The sequence below is a fragment of the Mobula hypostoma genome, chromosome 5 (genome assembly GCF_963921235.1).
Source record: "Mobula hypostoma chromosome 5, sMobHyp1.1, whole genome shotgun sequence".
NCBI classification, from domain to species: domain Eukaryota; kingdom Metazoa; phylum Chordata; class Chondrichthyes; order Myliobatiformes; family Myliobatidae; genus Mobula; species Mobula hypostoma.
The window spans coordinates 134,323,797-134,344,261 of NC_086101.1; the positions used below are offsets into that span (position 1 = coordinate 134,323,797).

Here is a 20,465-nt window from a genome sequence, read left to right on the forward strand (position 1 = left end):
TGACCCTGATTTCTGTCCCTAGATCCTTCTGCATTTACCATTTTCAGTTCTTCCCTACAAACCCTTTGTGCTAGCTAATGGATTAATAGAGTACTGCCGGTGAGCACAGCACTTATATATGGATCTGAAATTTCCTTTGAGAGGGAGTTGATGAGCTGCCTTTTTAGATACAATAGGCCTTGTGGAAATGGTGCTTCTGCAGTGCTGTTGCATAAGGAGTTCAGAGTCATATTGGTTTATTTCACAAAAGTACTTTATTCATAATGTATACAATAAGTACTCAGTACATGTCTATTTTTATTGTGTGTCAGTCCAATATATTTCCTGACAAATGTGTCAACGTCACTCCCGTTTACTGCATCCATGAAGCTTTTGAGAAGTTGCTTCACAAGCACAGAACCCCAATGTCCAGTGACAGCATGATATTAGACTGCGATCCTTCCGTACAGAGCCTTTGCAGTGGCTGCAATGAGCTTCAGTGCATCTCTCAACACCTTGGGATGTGCTTGGGACATCTCCTTTCACTGGAAGTCCAAAAGTTTTTGGGCGGACCAAATCACATCTTTCATGACGTGTGATCTTTTAGCAACAGCTGTTGCTTGTCTCAGTATGTATCTTGTGACATCAACAGCCTCCACAGCACTGATACAATCTCAAGGTTGTATGTGGTGTACACACACTGATAATAAATTTACTTAGAAACTTTGAAACTTTGAACTTTGAAACCGCTCCTGAGCATGTAACCTCTCAATAAATCTACATCAGTCTGATACTAGCCTCTTGCATATTCCTGGTTTTCATCACAGCAGCTGTGGTGGCCATTCTTACAGGGTTGCCCAGTTCCTAAGCTCCGGAATTCCTTCCTTGTCCCTTTCTACTTTCACACTCCAATGTGATCCCTAAAGCCTTCTCTAAAACCTCGGTTACCCAACATCACTGCTCCTGATCCATTCAGGGTAAAATTATGTCCACTTAAAGCACCGTATTATTTTAAAGGATATGCAGGAATGCATGATTTTGTTGTGGTTCTGGCACCTTGGTGGTTAATGTAAGTGTTTATTTTTGGGGGCTGGTGTGCTTGCTGTGCCCAAATTGACTTCACCTTTGCAATGTTCATCACTGACCAAAAGAGAAGCATTTTCCAAACTCTTACGAATGAAAATTGATTTCAGCATTGCAAATCTGGATAAAGAATCTAACATAAATAAAGTTATAATTTTAAACACAAGGAGTTCTTCAGATGCTGGAAATCCAAAGAATCACACACAAAATGCCAGAGGAACTCAGCAGGTCAGGCAGCATCTATGAAAATGAATAAACAGTTGACATTTCAGGCCAAGACCCTTCTTCAGGACTGGAAAGGAAGAGGGAAAACACCAGAATAAAAAGGTGGAGGAAGGGGGAGGAGGGTAACTAAAAGGTGATAGGTGAACCCAGGTAAGTGGCTGGAGAGAAAGGAATCTGAAAGGAGAGGAGAGTGTACCATCCGGAAAAGGGAAGGAGGAGGGGACCCAGGAGGAGCTGATAGGCAGGCGGGAAAAGGCAAGAGGTCAGAGTGAGGAATAGGAGAGGGTGAGGGAATGTTTTTTTACCTGTAGAAGAAATTGATGTTCATGCCATCAGGTTGGAGGCTACCCAGACAGAATGTAAGGTGTTTCTCTTCCACCCTGAGGGTGGCCTCATTGTGGCACAAGAGGAGATCATGGATCAACATGTTGGAACAGGAATGGGAATTGGAAACATAAACTTGTATATCTGAAGATCTAAAGTCTTATTCTCAAAGGACCTTCTTAGTTGGAAAAAAGATGGTAACACAATTCATTATTGGGTATGTAATGATGTGACCCCTCGAAGAATAATTAAAACCTCAACCAATCTCACTAAAGAAGCAATGTGGCAATTGTCCTTGTGTTTTCCTAGAGCCTGGCAGTGACTGACTTCAGTAGTCAGTGGCAGTAGTGAAATGGGTTGGAATCTGGGGTGAACAAGAATGATTATTGTTGATTCCTCAGGTGGAGAATCTGGGAGGGTATGGTCTCACAAAAGAGTTGACTCTGTCCGAACGTTTCAAATTCCACTTCTAAAACCTGAGCACGAAAGACTAGGCTGACCTTTCAGGGCAGAAGAGAGTAGGTGCTCTGTCTTATGTGCTGTTCCTCAGATGGGCAGTTAATCTTTTCTTTCAAGTGGCCATGAGAGCTGCCCCAGCTCTATATTTGAAGACAGCAGAAAGGTTCTTTCGAACCACCTAAATATCACTTATCCCTCAGCCAACGTCATTTTTAAAAAGTAAAGGATTATATCACCATCGTGCATTCTATGTGGGGCCACAGTTATGAATTTCTTCTCACAGCTCCAGTGACCCAAATTCCATCCTGACCTCTGGTGCTGTGTGGGTGGAGTTTTCATATTCTCTCAGTGACCAAAAGGTTTCCCCTGTCTACTCCAGTTGTCCCCTCCCGCCATATCCCAAAAGCGTGCAAGCTGGTAGGTCAACAGGCTGTTTTAATTTATGTGTGTGGTGAGGGAAGTTTAGTTTATATTGTCCCTCCTATATAGCAAGGTGCAATGGCGTTCAGGGAGTAAACAGAGCACGTGGTGATTATAAAAACTGTCAATACAAATGCGAGTGCAAACAAAAAGACAGCAGCAAGGTAGAGGAGTGCAGTCTGAGGTAGTACAAAAGGAATGCAGATTCTGAAGTGACACTGGTGGAGTAGCCGAGGGAGGTAAAGTTAAGCATGGGAGAATGTGACCGCACCACCGGGAAGAGGTTGCGACAGAGGCGAGGTAACAGTGGAGACGACAGAGTTCGATGGACGTGTGAGAGAGAGAGAATAAGTTACAGGGAAATAAATGAGGGGCTGGAATCGCTCAGAAAGCCAGCTTGGGCTTGACAGGCCCAATGGCGGCTCCAATGTTGTGAGGAAACAAAATAAATCGGAATGAATAAGGCGTGGGAGCTTCCCGTGCAAAGATTTTCCACTGCATCCCGTCCATTACAAACGTAATGACAGAAGAGCAATTTGTGAAGTGCTGAAAGGACGATTCATTCCTTTCTCTGCGTGGTAGTTCAGATGTTTTGCAAATTGATAGAGTTTGTATCTGGAACCCCAGTGGATTTTTCCCTGTGTAAAATGTTGCGAAATTCAAGGAGCTGCGACGTGGGAGTGTCACCAAGCTGAGTTCAAAACCTGGAAACACCGACTGAATGAAATGTTCAGCGGTTCGTGGGCGAGTCTCGATATTTCCTGCCTCAGCTCCCCTATTTAACGCCAATCATGGGACTGTGATCCTGTTCATTGTTCCCTCTGATCCAGCTGTTCAGTGCAAAAAAAACCTGATGCGGTTGCTGCCTTTTATTGTTCTGCTTTAATACACTACTCCCGGAGACTGCTACATCAGCAGCAATCTCGTCCTGCCAGTCATTTTGTTTTCCCATTTCCTTTCCCACCACTCCCCCTCCCTACCCTCCAACCCCACCAGCCGATGCACTGAATTACGGTTTTTCTCCGATTCCCGACTTTCCGACTCACTGCTCACAAAGGAAGGAGGCGATGAAGGGGGAAGACGGCACGGAGGAGGTGGCGGGTGAGTGGCAGAGGAGGGTCTGTGTAAACTGCGTAGTACATTTCGCGGGGAGGAGTTCTAGATGCACTGGGACCCGAAGGTATGCGGATTCAGATCTTTGAAGGTCTCAGGACAAGTTGGGGAGGCTTTGAAAGGAGCATCCAGGTATCTTGGCTTTATTGGTAATAACGGCGTAAGGGTACAGAAGCAGGGAAGTTGTGCTGAACCTTAATGAGATGTTGAGAAGGCATCAGCTGGAATATTCTGAAGACCGGACTTTGAGGAAGGATGTCATGGTCTTAGACTAGCCTGCAGAGGAGGTTTGACAGAAATGGTACCAGGGATGTGGGAGATCAGATTTGTGAGGGCACTCCAGTTTGGAAAAGAGAAGGTCACAGGAAGATTTATGTTCAAAACGCTGGAGGATTTGGCTGCAGAGATTCAGGGGGGCTGACAGCTAGAGGAAGATAATAAGAAATGAAATGAGGAAAGTTTTGTTTTTTTGCAAAGCAAGTTGTTGTGATTGGGAGGACACAGCCTAAAATGAGAATGGGAGAAAACTAAATAGTAGAAACTCTTGAAGAGAAAAACATGATAGAACTGACTGCAAAGAGAGAGGAATAAGATTAATTTGAATTTTGCCTTTAAAACTCTGGTACTGTACTGACTAAATGAGATAAATAACCTCCTCCTGTTACTTTAACCAAATGATCACCGATCTGATAGGTGAATGTAAAATCATTAATGTCAATCGTCCCTCCAGCTTCCTCCTTGTCTGCATAAGAGGGAGGGAAGGCAGGTTAAGATTCACCCTTACCCAGCATGGAGGGAGATTTGTCTTCTCTCGTCAGTACTAAGCATGTAAACGAGTTGCTAGTTACACACAACAGCCACAATGAGATCAGTGTGTGAGTGGAAGTAGTGAGCAGCACGCCCAGTAGCTGATAGCCTTGCGCACGACCACATCGCCCCACTGTCCCTTTCAGAAGAAAGTCCTATTTAATTGCCCAAGGCAGGATCGATGGATGAATTAATCTAGGTCATAACTAAGTCAGTTCCCAACTCCACCCTTGGCCAGACTAGCTAATGCATCAGTGATTAGGTATAGGCCTGTGGTCCTACAATATCACAATTTTAATGGCTGTTCTAAAGCAATGCTAATGAAGAATTTGTCCGAATATGACTTAATATCTTTCAATTGTATTCCATTGTGGTGCTGAAGCAGCATGCTGCAAATGTCCCTGTTTTTGACGCTATGTTTCACCTGCTCTCAGGTGGATGTAAAAGATCTCATGCCACATTTTCAAAGGAGGAGTTCACCCTAAGATTCTGGCCAGTATTCTTCCTTAAATCAATACTTTTCCACAATGAACTATCACATTAACACTCATGGGTATTGTTCTTGACAGTTTCTATGCTTATCCCAGAGTCACCAGACCATAAAAATATGCTTTATTAAATGTAAATTATCTTAGGACATCACTTGGAGTGTAAAAGACATGTTAGTAATGGAAACTGAAGGGTGGGTAGATGTATCTGAGTCATTTCTATACAAAGCACGTGCTGGTGTAGTGGTTAGCATGACATTATAACAGTTCAGGGGCGATGGAGTTCAGAGTTCAATTCCAATGTCCTCTGTAAGGAGTCTGTATGTCCTCCCCATGGAATGTGTGGGTTTTCTCCAGATGCTGCAGTTTCCTCCCACAGGCCAAAGACATCCTGGTTAGTAAGTTAATTGATCATTTTAAATTGACTATGATTAGGCTAGGGTTAAATTCAGGGTTGCTGGGCAGCACAGTTCAAAGGGCCTATTTCACTGAATAATGAACAAAACCATGGCTGAGTACATCATCTCACTGAATGAGGTATATCCCTTATTTATTGCCATATATAAAAGGAAAATTCAACCCATGCTAGGTCCCAGCCAAGCTATCCCAACAACCTATTTCCTTTCTTTCCTTGTGCCTGTCATCATACACTTTCCCATCCACTCTTCTTTAATTCTTTTGCAGTTTCCCAGCACTAAGGGTGATTTACCGTGGCCAGTTAACACTTACCGGCATGTCTGGGATTGGGGAGGAAACCAGAGCACCCACTCTGCAACGGCTAGGCAACAGCAGTATCTGCTACACCGCCATGCTCCTTTTAGTGGTCTAATTAGCTGGGCCTAATGCACAAGTTATATTTTGTTTTGAAATCTGTGGTATCTGCTTTACTGTTTGCCAGTGATCAGCTTTCATTAGGACTCCATTCTATCATTAGGACTCCATCCTATTCAGAGCTATAACGAAGAGTGTGAGAAAGGTCATGTGGTGCAGAAATACGAGCACAGACAGAAAAGCAGAATAGCCTGTTTCTATGCAGTGCACAAGGTGTAACTCAATATATGTATAATCAGACCTTTCCTGGTATACTGCCTGAGCTCTTATCCACAAATCACATTTCAAAAGTACTTTTTCTTTGCACTGCTATAGTCATTTTGCTATTAGTCATTTTATGCCATTGTCCAACAAAATGTAGGCACTAACTCAAACACAAGCACCAGGCTGTCTCTCAGGGGCAGTACTAGGGAAGCCTTGGCAACACACATCAAAGTTGCTGGTGAACGCAGCAGGCCAGGCAGCATCTCTAGGAAGAGGTACAGTCGACGTTTCAGGCCGAGATCCTTTGTCAGGACTAACTGAAGAAAGAGCTAGAAAGAGATTTAAAAGTGGGAGGGGGAGGGGGAGATCCAAAATGATAGGAGAAGACAGGAGGGGGAGGGATGGAGCCAAGAGCTGAACAGGTGATTGGCAAAAGGAGAATGAGAGGATCATGGGACAGGAGGCCCAGGGAGAAGGAAAAGGGGGAGGGGGGGAAGCCCAGAGGATGGGCAAGGGGTATAGTGAGAGGGACAGAGGGAGAAAAAGGAGAGAGAGAGAGAAAGAATGTGTGTATATAAATAACGGGTGGGGTACGAGGGGGAGGTGGGACATTAGCGGAAGTTAGAGAAGTCAGTGTTCATGCCATCAGGTTGGAGGCTACCCAGACGGAATATAAGGTGTTGTTCCTCCAACCTGAGTGTGGCTTCATCTTTACAGTAGAGGAGGCCGTGGATAGACATGTCAGAACGGGAATGGGAAACCTTGCCTTGTCGGAGGAGGTACCAGTAAGCCTGGTTGGTAAACCAAGACCCTACCTGTCTCTCAGGTGTAAAGAGAGATTCCTATGAACACTTTAGGAAGTGACCTAGGAAATGTTCCAGGTGTCCTGGACAATGTTTATCACTCAGTCAGTTTGTGGGAGTTTGCAATGCACTACTTGGCTTCCAGGTTTCCTGTGTTGAGATGACTGCTCTTCATTTGCTGTCAAACAACCTAAGACTGTTATTGAAATGCAAATATTTTCCAGGCTGTCGAAATTACCTTTACCCAATCATTATCTGTCATTGGAATTCAGGGATCATTTCTGCAAATTTTCTCTTCAACTTGATGCAATAATCTGCCACTTACATTAATAAGATTAAAAAGATTTGTCTTTGGGGCGCTTTTCATGAAGTCAGGAAGATATAAAACACCTTGCTGCTATAGGAGACACAGAGATTCTGCAGACGCTGGGAATCTTGAGCAGCACACACAAAATTATGGAGGAGCTCAGCAGGTCAAGCAATTCCATGACGGGAAATGAATAGCTTACATTTTGAACTGAATTCCTCCTGAATTTTGTGCATACGACTACAGGAAAGTATAATTTGAAATATAGTCAGTGTTACAGTATAGCTGAGTCCATTTTATTATAAAGTCTATTTCTCTGCTATGCTGCTTGTCACCCACTCTGAGCAATGATCAGCCTTTACACTGAGTCAATTTCAATCTGATTTGCAATGTGAGAAATTTGTGTACAACAAGCTCCCATCAATTACGTTCAGTGATTAAATTTGAGAATTTCTGTGTGTGCAAGAACAATAAAGGTTAAATTTTCAAAAGATTTTCCAATGTATGTTTTAGTTCACTGAGAAACTACCCCCAATGTAATTAGCAATGTAATTAGCAACAGCTTAAAATAATTATTTAACTATTTCCTAGGTGGCGGTTGTATCATTACTTTTTGATAATCTAGTTTTGAGTTGCATTAGGCAGTAGTACCAAGTTATCATTATTCATTATATCTCACTATTATCAGGTCAGGAGGAAGATTGGCTTTTTTTTTTACAGTAGAATTTAGCAGTGGCCAGCGAGGTTTTATAAAAGATTGTCGGAGTAAATGCCAAATGGCTGGTGAGCCTATAAGCAGAACCTTTAGTCTCAGAATAAAGCTTAGTCATTTCCAACGGGGGGAAGGAGAGATCTCTTTGGAATCCTCTGTTCCATATCTAGGGTGTGATTAGTACACTTTAGAGTGCTAAAGGAAACAGGAATTGGATAGGGTACCTGTAGTTCACTGGAGCACAGGATCATAGCGATCGTATTGAGTACGAGAGCAGGTTTGAGGGGCAGAATGACCTGAGCCTGCTTCCCTTTCTTACATTCACTTGTGGGATAGTTTAAAGTAGCCTGACCTTGCTGATTCGTGGTTAGTTGTGTAGATTCGAAGATTCAAAGTACATTTATTATCAAAGTATGTATACAGTGTACAACTCATAGAACATAGAACAGCACAGCACTGGAACAAGCCGTTCAGCCATGTTGTGGTGAACCAGCTAAAAGAAAATCAAAAACACCCAAACACTAATCTCTCCTACCCTATGCCATGTCCATATCCCTCCATCTTTCTTGCATCCATGTGCCTATGCAACCTCTCTTAAAAGCCTCTAATGTATTTGCCTCTACCACCATATGAGGCAGTGTATTCCCGGCATTCATGACATTCTGAGTAAAAAACTTACCCCTCACATTTCCTTTGAACCTGCCCCCTCTCACCTTCAATGCATGCCCCCTGGTATTAGACATTTCAACCCTGGGAAACAGACACTCTCTGTCCACTCTATCTATGCCTCCCATAATCTTGTAAACCTCTATCAGAACTCCCCTCAGCCTCCAGTGCTCCAGAGAAAACAACTCAAGTCTATCCAGCCTCTTGTGACAGCACTTGCCCTCTAAACTAGGCAGCGTCTTGGTAAACCTCTTCTGCACCCTCTCCAAAGCCTCAACATCCGTCCCATAGTGGGGCAACCAGAACTGGATGCAATTCTTCAGATGTGGGGCCTAACTATAGTTTTATAAAGTTACAACATAATCTCCTGACTTTTGAACTCAATAAAAGCAAGCATTCCATAAACCTTCTTAACTACCTTATCAACCTGTGTCACCACTTTCAAGGAGCTATGAACTTGGATCCCAAGATCTCTCTGCTCAACAGCACAGTTAAGGATCTTGCTCTTAACAGTGTACTGTCTCCTTGCATTTCCCCTACGGAGGTGCAACATCTCACATTTATCTGGGATAAACTCCATCTGCCATTTCTCAGCCCATATCTGCAACTGGTCTATATCGCAATATATTCTTTGCCAGTCTTCTGCATTATACACAACTCCACTAATCTTGATAACATCAGCAAACTTACTTACCCACACATCTACATTTCCATCCAGGTCATTTACGTACATCACTAACAGCAGAGGTTCCAGAACAGATCCCTGCAGAACTCCACTAACTATAGACGTCTAGCTCGAACAAGACCCTTCAACCACTCCCCTCTGCCTTCTATACACAAGCCAGTTCTCAATCCACACAGCCAATTCGTGCGGACCCCAAGCATCTTAATCTTCCAGATGAGCCTCCCATGAGGGACTTTGTCAAGTGCCTTACTAAAATCCATGTAGACAACATCCACTGCCCAAGCCTCATCAGTCTCTCTTACCACCTTGTCAAAAAAACTCAATCAAGTTGGTAAGGCATAACCTACCACGCACAAAGCCATGCTGGCTCTCCCTAATTACACCATGGGTTTCCATATGCTTATATATCCTACCCCTAAGAATTTTCTCCAGTAATTTCACTACAACTAATGTGTAATGCGCCGGGCTAAAGTTCCCAAGATTTTCCCTTGTTCCGTTCTTAAATAAAAGTACAACATTAGGGTCTCACCAGTCCTCCTAAACCTCGCCTGTAACCAGAGAGGTCAAGGGCCCATCAATCTCGTGTCTTGCCTCCTTCAATAACCTGGAGTGAATCCCATCAAGCTCTGGGGACCTATCAGCCTTAATACTCATTAGGAGGTCCAATACTTCCTCCTCGTTGACCTCTAAATACCCTAACATATTTATACACTCAGCACTTATCTCCTGGTCCTCCATATCCTTTTCCTTGGTAATTACTGAAGCAAAATATTCAATAAGCACCTCATTCACATCCTCTGCATCCAAGCAAATGTTCACTCCTTTATCCTTGAGTGATCCCACCCTCTTCCTAGTTATCTCCTTGCTCTTGATTTTTGTGTAGAATGCCATGGGATTCACCTTAATCTAACTTGCCAATGCCTTTTCCTAGCCCCTCCCAGCTTTCCCAGTTCCCTTCTGTAGTTCTTTTCTGGCTTCTTTATACTCCTCATGTGCTTCAATTGATTCTGGCTTCCGAAGATTTACATACTTTTCCTCTTTCTTCTTGACTAAATTCATCACCTCTCTGGACATCCAAGGTTCCCTTATCTTTCTATCCCATCCTTCCTTCTAACAGGAACATAGCTTTCCTGCACTCTGTGCAATTGCTCTTTAAACACCCTCCACATGTCTGATATGAAGATGCCAGAGAAAAAATGTTCCCAATTAACATTCCTTAGTTCCTACCTCATGCCCTTATAATTTGCCCTGCTCCAATTTAAAACTCTTCCACAAGGACCATACCTACCCATATCTACAGCTGTCCTGAAAGCTAAGGAGTTGTGGCTTCTGTTCCCTAACTGTTCACACACTGATAGGTTGGTCACCTGGCCAGGTTCATTACCCAACACTAGATCCAGTATGGCCCCTCCTCTCATTGGACCATCCGCATATTGATTTTAGAAACCTTGGATACACTTAACAAATTCTGCCCCATCTAAAACCCTTACACTAAGAAGATCCCAGTTTGTATTGTTGAAATCCCCCATAACAACAACACGATGATTTTTAAACATTTCCTTAATCTGTTTACATATCTGTTCCTCAATGCCCCAGTGGCCATTAGTGGGTCTATAAAACAATTCCATCAGTGTGATTGCACCCTTCCTATCCCTGAGTTATACACAAATGGACTCAGTGTCTGACCCCTCCACTATATCTCCCGAGTGCAGCTACGATTTTGTCCCTAATTAGTATGACAATTCTCCCCCACCCTTTTACCTCCTCCTCTATCTTTCCTGAATCTTCAAAAACCTGGTACGTTCATCACCGTTCCTACCCCTCTCTCAACCAAGTTACAACATCATAGTTCCATGTACTGATCCATGCTTTAAATTCATCTCATCACCCATAATACTCGTAGCATTAAAATATGCACACTTCAAACTATCTGATCCAACATACGTGTTATTTCGATGTTGCCTCTCAGTACTTTCCCTTACATCTACCTTCTGGCCCAGTCCTTCCTTTAGTGACCTGGGGCTCTGGTTCCCAGCCCCTGAAAAACTAGTTTCAACTCTCCTGAGTACATAGGCAAACCGTCCAGCCAGAATATCAGTTCCCCTCCGCTCCCTCTTGTACAGAAAAGGTTCCAATGATCAAAGATGCCCTGTCCCCTGCACCACCTCCACAGCCAATCATCCATCTGTGCTATCACCCCATTCCTACCTGCAGTAGCCCGTGGCACAGGGAGCGAGCCAGAGATTACAAACTTGGAGGTCGTTCTCTTCAGCCTCTTTCCTAACTCTATATACTCACGGCATGGGGCCTTTTCCCCTTTGCTGCCTGCATGATTGGTGCCAATATGCACCACGACCTTGGCTGCTCCCCAACCCCTTGAGAATTTCCTACAGCCGCTCCAATATATCATGGACCCTAGCACCTGGGAGGCAACACAGAATCTTGGTGTCTCTTTTGCGACCACAGAATCTCCTTTCTGTCCCCCTAACTATCGAGTCCCCTATAACTACCACAATGTCTGACTTTACCCTTTTCTATGGAGCCTCAGAGCTGACCACAGCGCCAGCAGCCTGGCTGCTCCTGCCACGATTTGATGGGTCGTTTCCTCCCCCCGCCCCCCCAGCGGTATCCAAAAAAGGTATACTTGTTGCTGAGGGGAACACACACAGGGATCCCTGCACTGACTTCGTAATTCCCTTACCTTGCCTGAAGGTCACCAACCCACTGTCCCAAGCCTGTACTCTGGGTGTGACCACCTCTTCAAAATTATCATCTATGATACTTCAGCCTCCCAATTGACCTGAGTACATCCAACTCCAGCTCCGACTCTTTGACCCAGTCAGTCAGTTGAATGCTATTCCCCGAGGTGTAGTCATCAGGGAAATCGCCAGGTATCCTGAATTCCCACATCTGACAGGAGGAACATTCCAGAAGACCATAAGACATAGGAGCAGGTTTAGGCCATTCAACCCATCGAGTCTGCCCCACCATTCCATCATGGCTGATCCCAGATCCCACTCAACCCCGTACACCTGCCTTCTCACCATATCCGTTCATGCCCTGGCCGATCAGCAAACGACCAACTTCCATCTTAATATATGCATGGACTTGGCCTCCACCGCAGTCTGTGGCAGAATGTTCTACAGGCTAAAAAAATTCCTCCTTACCTCTGTTCTAAAGAGTCGCCCTCAATTTTGAGGCTGTTACCTCTAGTTCTGGATACCCCCACCATCAGAAACATCCTCTCCACATCCACCCTATCTAGTCCTTTCAACATTCGGTAGGTTTCAATAAGATACCACACATTCTTCTAAATTCCAGTGAGTACAGGCCCAAAGGTGCCAAAGGCTCCTCATATGTTAACCCCTACATTCCCAGAATCATCCTTGTGAACCTCCTCTGAGCTCTCTTCAATGATAACACATCCTTTCTGCGATATGGGGCCCGAAACTGTTAACAATACTCCAAGTGCGGCCTGACCAGTGTCTTATAAAGGCTCAGCATTATCTCTTTGCTTTTATATTCTATTCCCCTTGAAATAAATGCCAACATGACACTTGCCTTCTTTATCACAGACTCAACCTGTAAATTATCCTTCTGGGAGTCTTGCATGAAGACTCCTAAATCCCTCTGCACCTCTGAATTGAACCTTCTCCCCATTTAGATAATAGTCTACACTATTGTTCCTTTTACCACAAAGCATTATCATACATTTCCCATCACTGTATTCCATCTGTCCATTCTTCCATTTTGTCTAAGTCCTGCTGCAATTGCAATTGCTTCCTCAGCACTACCTACCCTTCCACCTATCTTGTTACCATCCGTAAACTTTGCCACAAAGCTATCAATTCCATTACCTAAATCACTGACAAACAGTGTAAAAAGTAGCAGTCCCAATACTGACCCCTGAGGAAAACCACCAGTCACCGGCAGCCAACCAGAAAAGGCCCCCTTTATTCTTGCTCGCCGCCCCCTGCCTGCCAGCCATTCCGCTATCCGTGCCTGTACTGCCATATGATTTCATCTTGTTAAGCAGCCTTAGTGGCACCGTATCAAACGCCTTCTGAAAATCCAAGTAAATGACAACCACTGCCTCTCCTTTGTCCACCCTGCTTGTTCTTTTTCAAGAACTCTAACAGGCTTGTCAGGCAAGATTTCCCTTTACAGAAACTATGCTGACTTTAACTTACTTTATCATTAGTCTCCAAGTGCCTGGAAACCTCATCCTTAATAGTAGGCTCCAACACTTTCCCAGCCACTGAGGTTAGGCTATCTGGCATATAATTTTCTTTGTTTTGCCTTCCTCCCTTCTTAAAGAGTGGAGTGACATTTGCAATCTTCCAGTCCTCCAGGACCATGGCAGAATCAAGTGATTCCTGAAAGATCATGGCTAATGCATCTGTTATCGCTTCAGCAACCTCTGTCAGGACTCTGGGATGTAGTCCATCTGGCCCTGGTGACTTATCCACCCTAAGATCTTTGAGTTTACCTAGCACTTTTCCCCTTGTAATAGCAATGGCACTCATTCCTGCTCCCTGACACTCCCAGACCTCTGGCACACTTGCTAGTGTTTTCCACAGTGAAGACAAATTACAAGTACCCATCAAGTTGATCTACCATTTCCCCGTCCCCCATTACTACCTCAACAGCATCATTTTCCAGTGGTCCAATTTCAACTCTCACCTCCTTTTTACTCTTTATATAACTGAAAATACTTTTAGTATCCTGCTTTATATTGTTGGCTAATTTTTCCTCATATTTCATCTTTTCCCTTCCTTTAGCTTTTTATGTACTTTATATGCCCTTTCCTTGACTTTTATCTAGTCCTTAACTTCCTTTGTCAGCCATGGTTGCCTACTCCTGCAATTTGAGAACATCTTCCTCTGAGGGACATATCTATCCTGCACTTTGTGAACTATTCCCAGAAACTTCAGCCATCCCTGCTCTGCCATCATCCCAGCCAGTATCCTCCTCCAATCCACCTGGGTAAGCTCCTCTCTCATGCCTCTGTAATTCCCTTTATTCCATTGTGACACTGATACATTTGATTTATGTTTCTCCCTCTCAAATTGCAGTATGAATTCAATCATATTATGCTTACTGTCTCCTAAGAGATCCTTTATGTTAAGCTCCCTAATAAGATCTGAGTTATTACACAACACCCAATCTAAGATAGTTTTTCCTGAGTAGACTGAAGCAGAAGCTGCTCTAAAAAGCTATCTCATAGGCATTCAACATATCTCCTCTCTTGCGATCTGACACCAACCCGATTTTCCTAATCCTCTTGCATATTGAAATCCCTCATTACAATTGTGTCATTACTCTTCTTACATGCCTTTTCCAGGTCCCACAACCCCACATCTTGGCTACTATTTGGAGGTGTATATATGATTACCATAATGTTTTTTTTCCCTTGCGATTTCTTAACTCCACCCACAAAGATTCTACCTTCTCTGACGCTTATGCCACCTCTTTCTAAAGATGTAATTGCATCTCTTACCAACAAAGCCACCCCACTCCCTGTGCCTTCTTGCCTGTCCTTTTGATAGAAAGTATATCCTTTGATGTTAAGCTCCCAACCATAGCCATAATTCAGTGATGCCCACAATGTCATATCGACCAATCTCTGATTGCGCCACAAGCTCGTTCACCTTATTCTGAACGCTATGTGCATTTAAATACATCACCTTCAGTCCTGCATTCTTCACCCTTTTGAATTTTGCCTCTGTGGTGCAATTTAACTCTTTGCTCTGTCTGCATTTGTACCCAGTCATTGGCTTGTCCTTCCTTACATTCTTGTTACATCCATCACCTACTTGTAAACCTGTCTACATCCTCACTATTCGGTACTGAAAAAAAGGCTTAACTCTTTTTTACTAGGCCTCTGCCTGTTCATGTCGAAGCCGTTAAGCCAAAGCCTTCCCACTCTATAACTGGCACACTCAAACAATGGTCGCTGCAAAAATGGCCACTCCTCGAGCCTAGCTTCCTTTTATTTGCAGCTGAGTTTAGGCTTCTGACACTGACACTTGCTGCACCTGCACAGCCCAAAAAGACCAGCCTTGCCCAAATCTGTTCCTTTTATCCTCTCCCTCCCAACTTCTGTAGGGCTCTGACACTAACAATCACATTCCTCATGCCTGAGCTACCAAAAAAATCTCTGAGATTCATCTTCCCACAGGCAACCATGAAACAAAGAAACACCGTGGAATCTGCTCAACGAGAGCATTGAACACGCAAAGCACAAAATAAAGAACAAATCACGCAAATAGCAAAAAACAAGCGAGAAACACAGAATATGAAACATAAATCACAGAGTCTTTGAAGTAGTCTAGGAATATTCAGTTCAGTTCGATTTAGCACTGTGTTGTTCGTTTATGAAATGTATCCTTAAGTGTCACTTTTCCAATCTGGCACGCATTCAATGGCCATTAGCAGCAAACATGCCCATCTGCATAAGCTTTGTCGTAAAGAAGAAGAGCATAGAACAGGCCACTCAGCCAACCGAGTCCACGCCGAACATCAGGCACCCACTCTTACACCAGTTCTATCCCTAAATCATTTTATTCACCCCATGTTCACATCAGCTACCCCGTAGATTCTAATCCTAACCCTTCCATGCTAGTGGCAAATTACAGCAGCCCATTTAACTACCAATCCTAATATCTTGTTCAGCTGGTCAGATCAAGGCTAGTTACTTCTTTAATATTTGTGTTCTTGATATTACAGCAATGTATGCCATGGAGGTCACCGTAGAAAAGGACAAGCTAACAGGGGAATCTAAGGTTCTCTCCGCAACTCCCGTGGGTCCTGAGGGAGTTCACCAGAGAGGGGTTAAGGTGTACGACGATGGCAACAAGATTGTATATGAGGTACATTCTGGAGAAGCAGTGGTGGAGAATGGGGTTCATCATTTGACTACGTCAACAGTGGACCAACTGATAAACAAAGCAGGGAGAACGAATGTGGTCAGTAAATGTGCATCGGAAAGCAGTACATCCCGGGACGATTGCCAGAATGGTGGGGATAGCGGACTTAGAAAGGACGTGGTCGGGAAGGAAGCCCGGCTGAAGGCTGGCCAGGCAGGAAAGGAGGTGCAGCCAATCCCTCCGGGGGAAGCTCCCGAGGCCAGCGTCGAACAGCCAGTGACAATGATCTTCATGGGGTATCAGAGCGTGGAGGACCAGGAGGAAACCAACAAACTTCTGGGATATGATGGCACCATCCAGGCTGAGCTGGTGCTGATCGATGAAGACGACGAAAAATCATTGCGAGAGAAGACTGTCACGGACGTCTCGACGACGGATGGTAACGCTGCGGAACTGGTGGCCGGCAAGTCCATGACCGAGGCTTCTGAGACCCTCTCAGCAGAGGAGAACGAAGGGACGGACACGCGGATGGAACCAGTCGCAGGTACAGGCAAGAAAAAGCGCTGTAAGTGCTGTGCTGTCATGTGACCGCATCTCCAGGCAATGTGGTCCCACTGTCTCTCACTGACTTTAACCTCATTTTATTAATTACACTGCCTGTACTGTGAACTGGAAGGGACCTTCCTTAATTCACTGGAAGTCGGTTCCTGAACACTCACCTTACTATGGTCTAACCAACACCAGAGCCTTGTCACTGGTTGGACCTCCTTTGAGTTTACATGGAACACACACCACAGAAACAGGCCATCAGCCCCATAATCCATGTTCCATCAGAAACATTTGCACATCTCACCCTCTCCGTATATTGATTCCTTTTCCCATGTCTTATATCCATATTATTTCCCTCGACCACATCATTTTAATAATTTTAATAGGGTGATGAAGATTGCCCTTGAATTCTTTAATGGGTTTATTACTGCCCTTCTTTCATTGATGTTTGCGATTTCCTGGATAAACAATCGTATAGTTTCAATAACATGACGTATAAAGAGTTAAAATAATCACCTACAAGAAGGATAGAATAGCAATAGCCAATTAATAAAACTCCTATGTTACCACAAAACTCATGGATAATATTTAAACTTGCAATAAGCTTATGATTCTCATCACCCTGTGTTATAATCTAATCACAGCTACACTGATTTGTGCCATTCATTTCCTGAATTACTTCCTACCCTGAAGTCCCTATTCATTTCAACATTATCAGTTCCTACCTACTAAAATTTTATGCTACAACACAAGAAGGGATTTATATAAACTATCTTTCATTCAGGTTCAAAAGACTTCCTGATTTCCTTCAACTTTACTGAGGAGTTTCTAAAGTTCAAAGGAAATTTATTTTCAAAGTACGTTAATGTCACCATATACTACCTTGAGATGCATGCTCTGACATGCATTTACAGGAAAAAGAAAGAAATACAATAGACTTTACACTACGCATTAAGACTGACAAACAACCAATGTGCGAATGAAATATTATACTGGGAAAATGCGTTGTAAAGAATCCTTGAAAGTGAGTCTGTAGGCGATAGATTCAGTTCAGAGTTGAGCTGAGTGAAGTTAACTTTGCCGGCTCAGGAACTTGATGGTTGTAGGGTAGTGACTGTTCCTGAAGCTGGTGGTGAGGAACAAGGCTTCTGTACATCCAGCCCAACAATACTAGCGGGAAGAGTGCATGGTCTGGAAGGTGGGTGTCCTTGATGGTCAATGCTGCTTTCTTGTGGCAGCGTTCCATGTAAGTGTGGGGAGGGCAATACTTGTAAATTGACCAGGCTTATCGGCAGCATCGGGGTTAGCTGCTCACAAAGAGACTCACATGAAATGCTGGAGGAACTAACAGGCCAGGCACCATCCATGGAACGGATGACTCTCAGGCCGAGACTCTTCCTCACGACTGGAAAGGGAGGGGGAAGATGCCAGGAAAAAAAAGGGTGGGGGGGGGAGAGGGGAAGGAGGATAGCTAGAAGGTGATAGGTGAAGCCAGGTGGGTTGGAAAGATATAGGGCTGGAGAGGAAGGAATCTGACAGGAGAGTGAACCATAAGATAAAGGGAAGGAGGGGGAGCACCTGGGGGGAGGGGGTGATAGGCAGGTGAAAAGAGATAAGAGGCCAGAGTGGGGAAAAGAAGAAGAGGGGAGGTGGAGGCTATTTTTTTTACCGGAAGAAAAAATCGATTCATGCCATCAGGTTGGAAGCTGCCCATACTAAATATAAGGTGTTGCTCCTCTACCCTGAGGGTGGCCTCATTGTAGCACAAGAAGGGGCAATGGACCAACATGGCAGAACAGGGAATTGGAGTTAAAATGTTTGGCCACTGGGATGTTCCACTTATGGTGGATGGTGTGGAGGTGCTCGACAAAGCGGTCCCTCAAATTATGGCTGGTTTCACCAATGCAGAGGAGAACGCATTGGGAGCACTGGACACAATAGACAACTCCAGCAGTTTCACAGTCAAAGTGTTTTCTCAACTGAAAGGACTGTTTAGGCCCCTGAATGGGTAGGTGTGACACTTTGAACGCTTACAGGGATAAATATCGGGAGGGAGGTTAGTGTGGAGGGACAACTGGACAAGGGAATCACGGGGGGAGCAATCCTTGCGGAAAGCGGAGAGAGGCAGTAGGTAAAGATGTGTTTGGCGGTAGGGCCCCTTCGGAGATGGCTGAAGTTGCGGAGAATGATATGTTGGATGCGGAGGTTCATGGGGTGGTAGGTGAGAACAAAAGAAATGCTATCGCTGTTAACTTATTTACTGCCTGTTACTCTGCTGGCTTTTAGGGCAGCAATGAAAGTCCTCCATCTCTGTTGGAGTACAGGGCTTCTTTCATCATGTCAGTAGCTTCCTCTCAGCTTACTGTCAGTCATGCAAACCCCAGGCAGAGCTGAACCCCCGACCCTGGAGAACTGGTGGACCACTCTTTGTCTGTCCTCTACCCTTTGTTCTATTTACCAAGAACCAAAGCATAAAGTCCTGACTCCAGCCAACTTAGCGCTCCGGGTCATTGAGGCACGCAAGCCTCCAAACCACGACAAGATTGTTGTCCTCTTGGAGGTATCACTGTTAAGGCAGCGGGAAGGTGGGGTGAGTGCAGATGTTCAGAAAATGGAGGAGATGCGGGTGAGAGCAGCATTAATGGTGGAACCCCATCCTTTGAAGAAGGAGTACATCTCTGATGACCTGGGATGGAAAGCTTCATCCTGGGAACAAACCCAGCGGATTTGAAAGAACAGAGAAAAGGGAATAGTACAAAGACTGTAACCTCTGGGCCTTAGACTTGCCAAATCAGGCTTCAGTTCCCAGTGATGCCAAATGTCCAGTAACTTTGAAATCAGCAAGAAATCAAACAGCCAATGAAATTAAAGAATTCTCACAGACACCAAATCAGAAAGTAGAAAGCAATAATTAGTAACAACTGTTTTAAGCAGTTTACAGAGTGTTACATAAAGTTTAGAAAATACACATAGAATAAGAAAAAGGTGAACATCATAAACAACTTTAAAAATATATCCAATTTTTTATCATTTTAAAAAACAGAGAACTTTGAAATCACTAACAAAGATAATGACTATATATATATAAAATTGGTTTTGAGCCCAGCAAAGTTGTCAGGACATAATTTTGATATATCTGTTAAAAGCTCTGTTAATCTTCATTATAAAAAATTTTGACTGCGCTGTTACCAAAAGAATAATTGGAAAACATTTAAAAGATCTTGTCAATTCACTGATTTCTGATCATTCCTGTGGCAAATACCCACAACAACTTCTGGATTTCAGTACTTTACCAGGCATGTGCATGTATACAGGGTATACAGTCAGATTTTTCCATTGTAGCATCATTAGCTTCATAACTATTCCCCTCCAGTGAAGTAATCTCTGCCTACTCCACTGAGATGTTACTGAAATGTATGAAAGACCAATACCAACTTATTTTCAATGTAACGAAAAGTAATCCCAAAGAATGTGCAGGATGATCTGGGGTGAAGTACAATGAGAAGTGGGTGGCAGGAGAGTGGGGGAGAGGGATACCCTTCTTTCCCTAGTTTGACCTTCTGCTCAAGTACAGTGGATTAATGGGCTGCCTGGTGTAAAGTTGTAGTGCGGAGAGTTGTAAACTCAAATCCAGGGCTGTGTTGGGTTTTGCTGATCTCAGAGATCACCTCTGTTTGAGGTGCTACGGTTGGCAGAAAAATTGGTTGGTGAACTAACCTGACTTGCTGGCCCTGATTGCTGACTTAAGACCCTGTTGAAATGTGCTTAAGCATAAGGGCGCATGAGGATCCATACACGTTCAATGGAAGATTTGCCAGCTACACTATGTAAAACAGTCCATGGGAACCAATAGAAGTGAAAGTCAGAAGAGTTGCTAGCTCCTTCTGGGACATCTTACACTGTTATACAAACACAATGTCCATCTATGGATTGAGCGTAGC

At 44.0% G+C, this 20,465-nt stretch overlaps 1 protein-coding gene across 3 annotated transcripts in view; it reads left to right on the forward strand.

Moving 5' to 3' along the window:
• The window catches only part of si:ch211-12e13.12 (PALM2-AKAP2 fusion protein), a 392,124-nt gene that overhangs the window by 129,813 nt on the left and 241,846 nt on the right, over nucleotides 1–20,465 (forward strand). For 2 of the 3 annotated variants that reach the window (XM_063048937.1, XM_063048940.1), the window contains one exon: nucleotides 15,836–16,540. In XM_063048937.1, the coding sequence (XP_062905007.1) occupies nucleotides 15,836–16,540 (705 nt within the window). Of the gene's footprint in view, nucleotides 1–3,328; nucleotides 3,592–15,835; nucleotides 16,541–20,465 lie in introns of those variants that run through there. The other variant, XM_063048938.1, reaches the window with a different exon arrangement.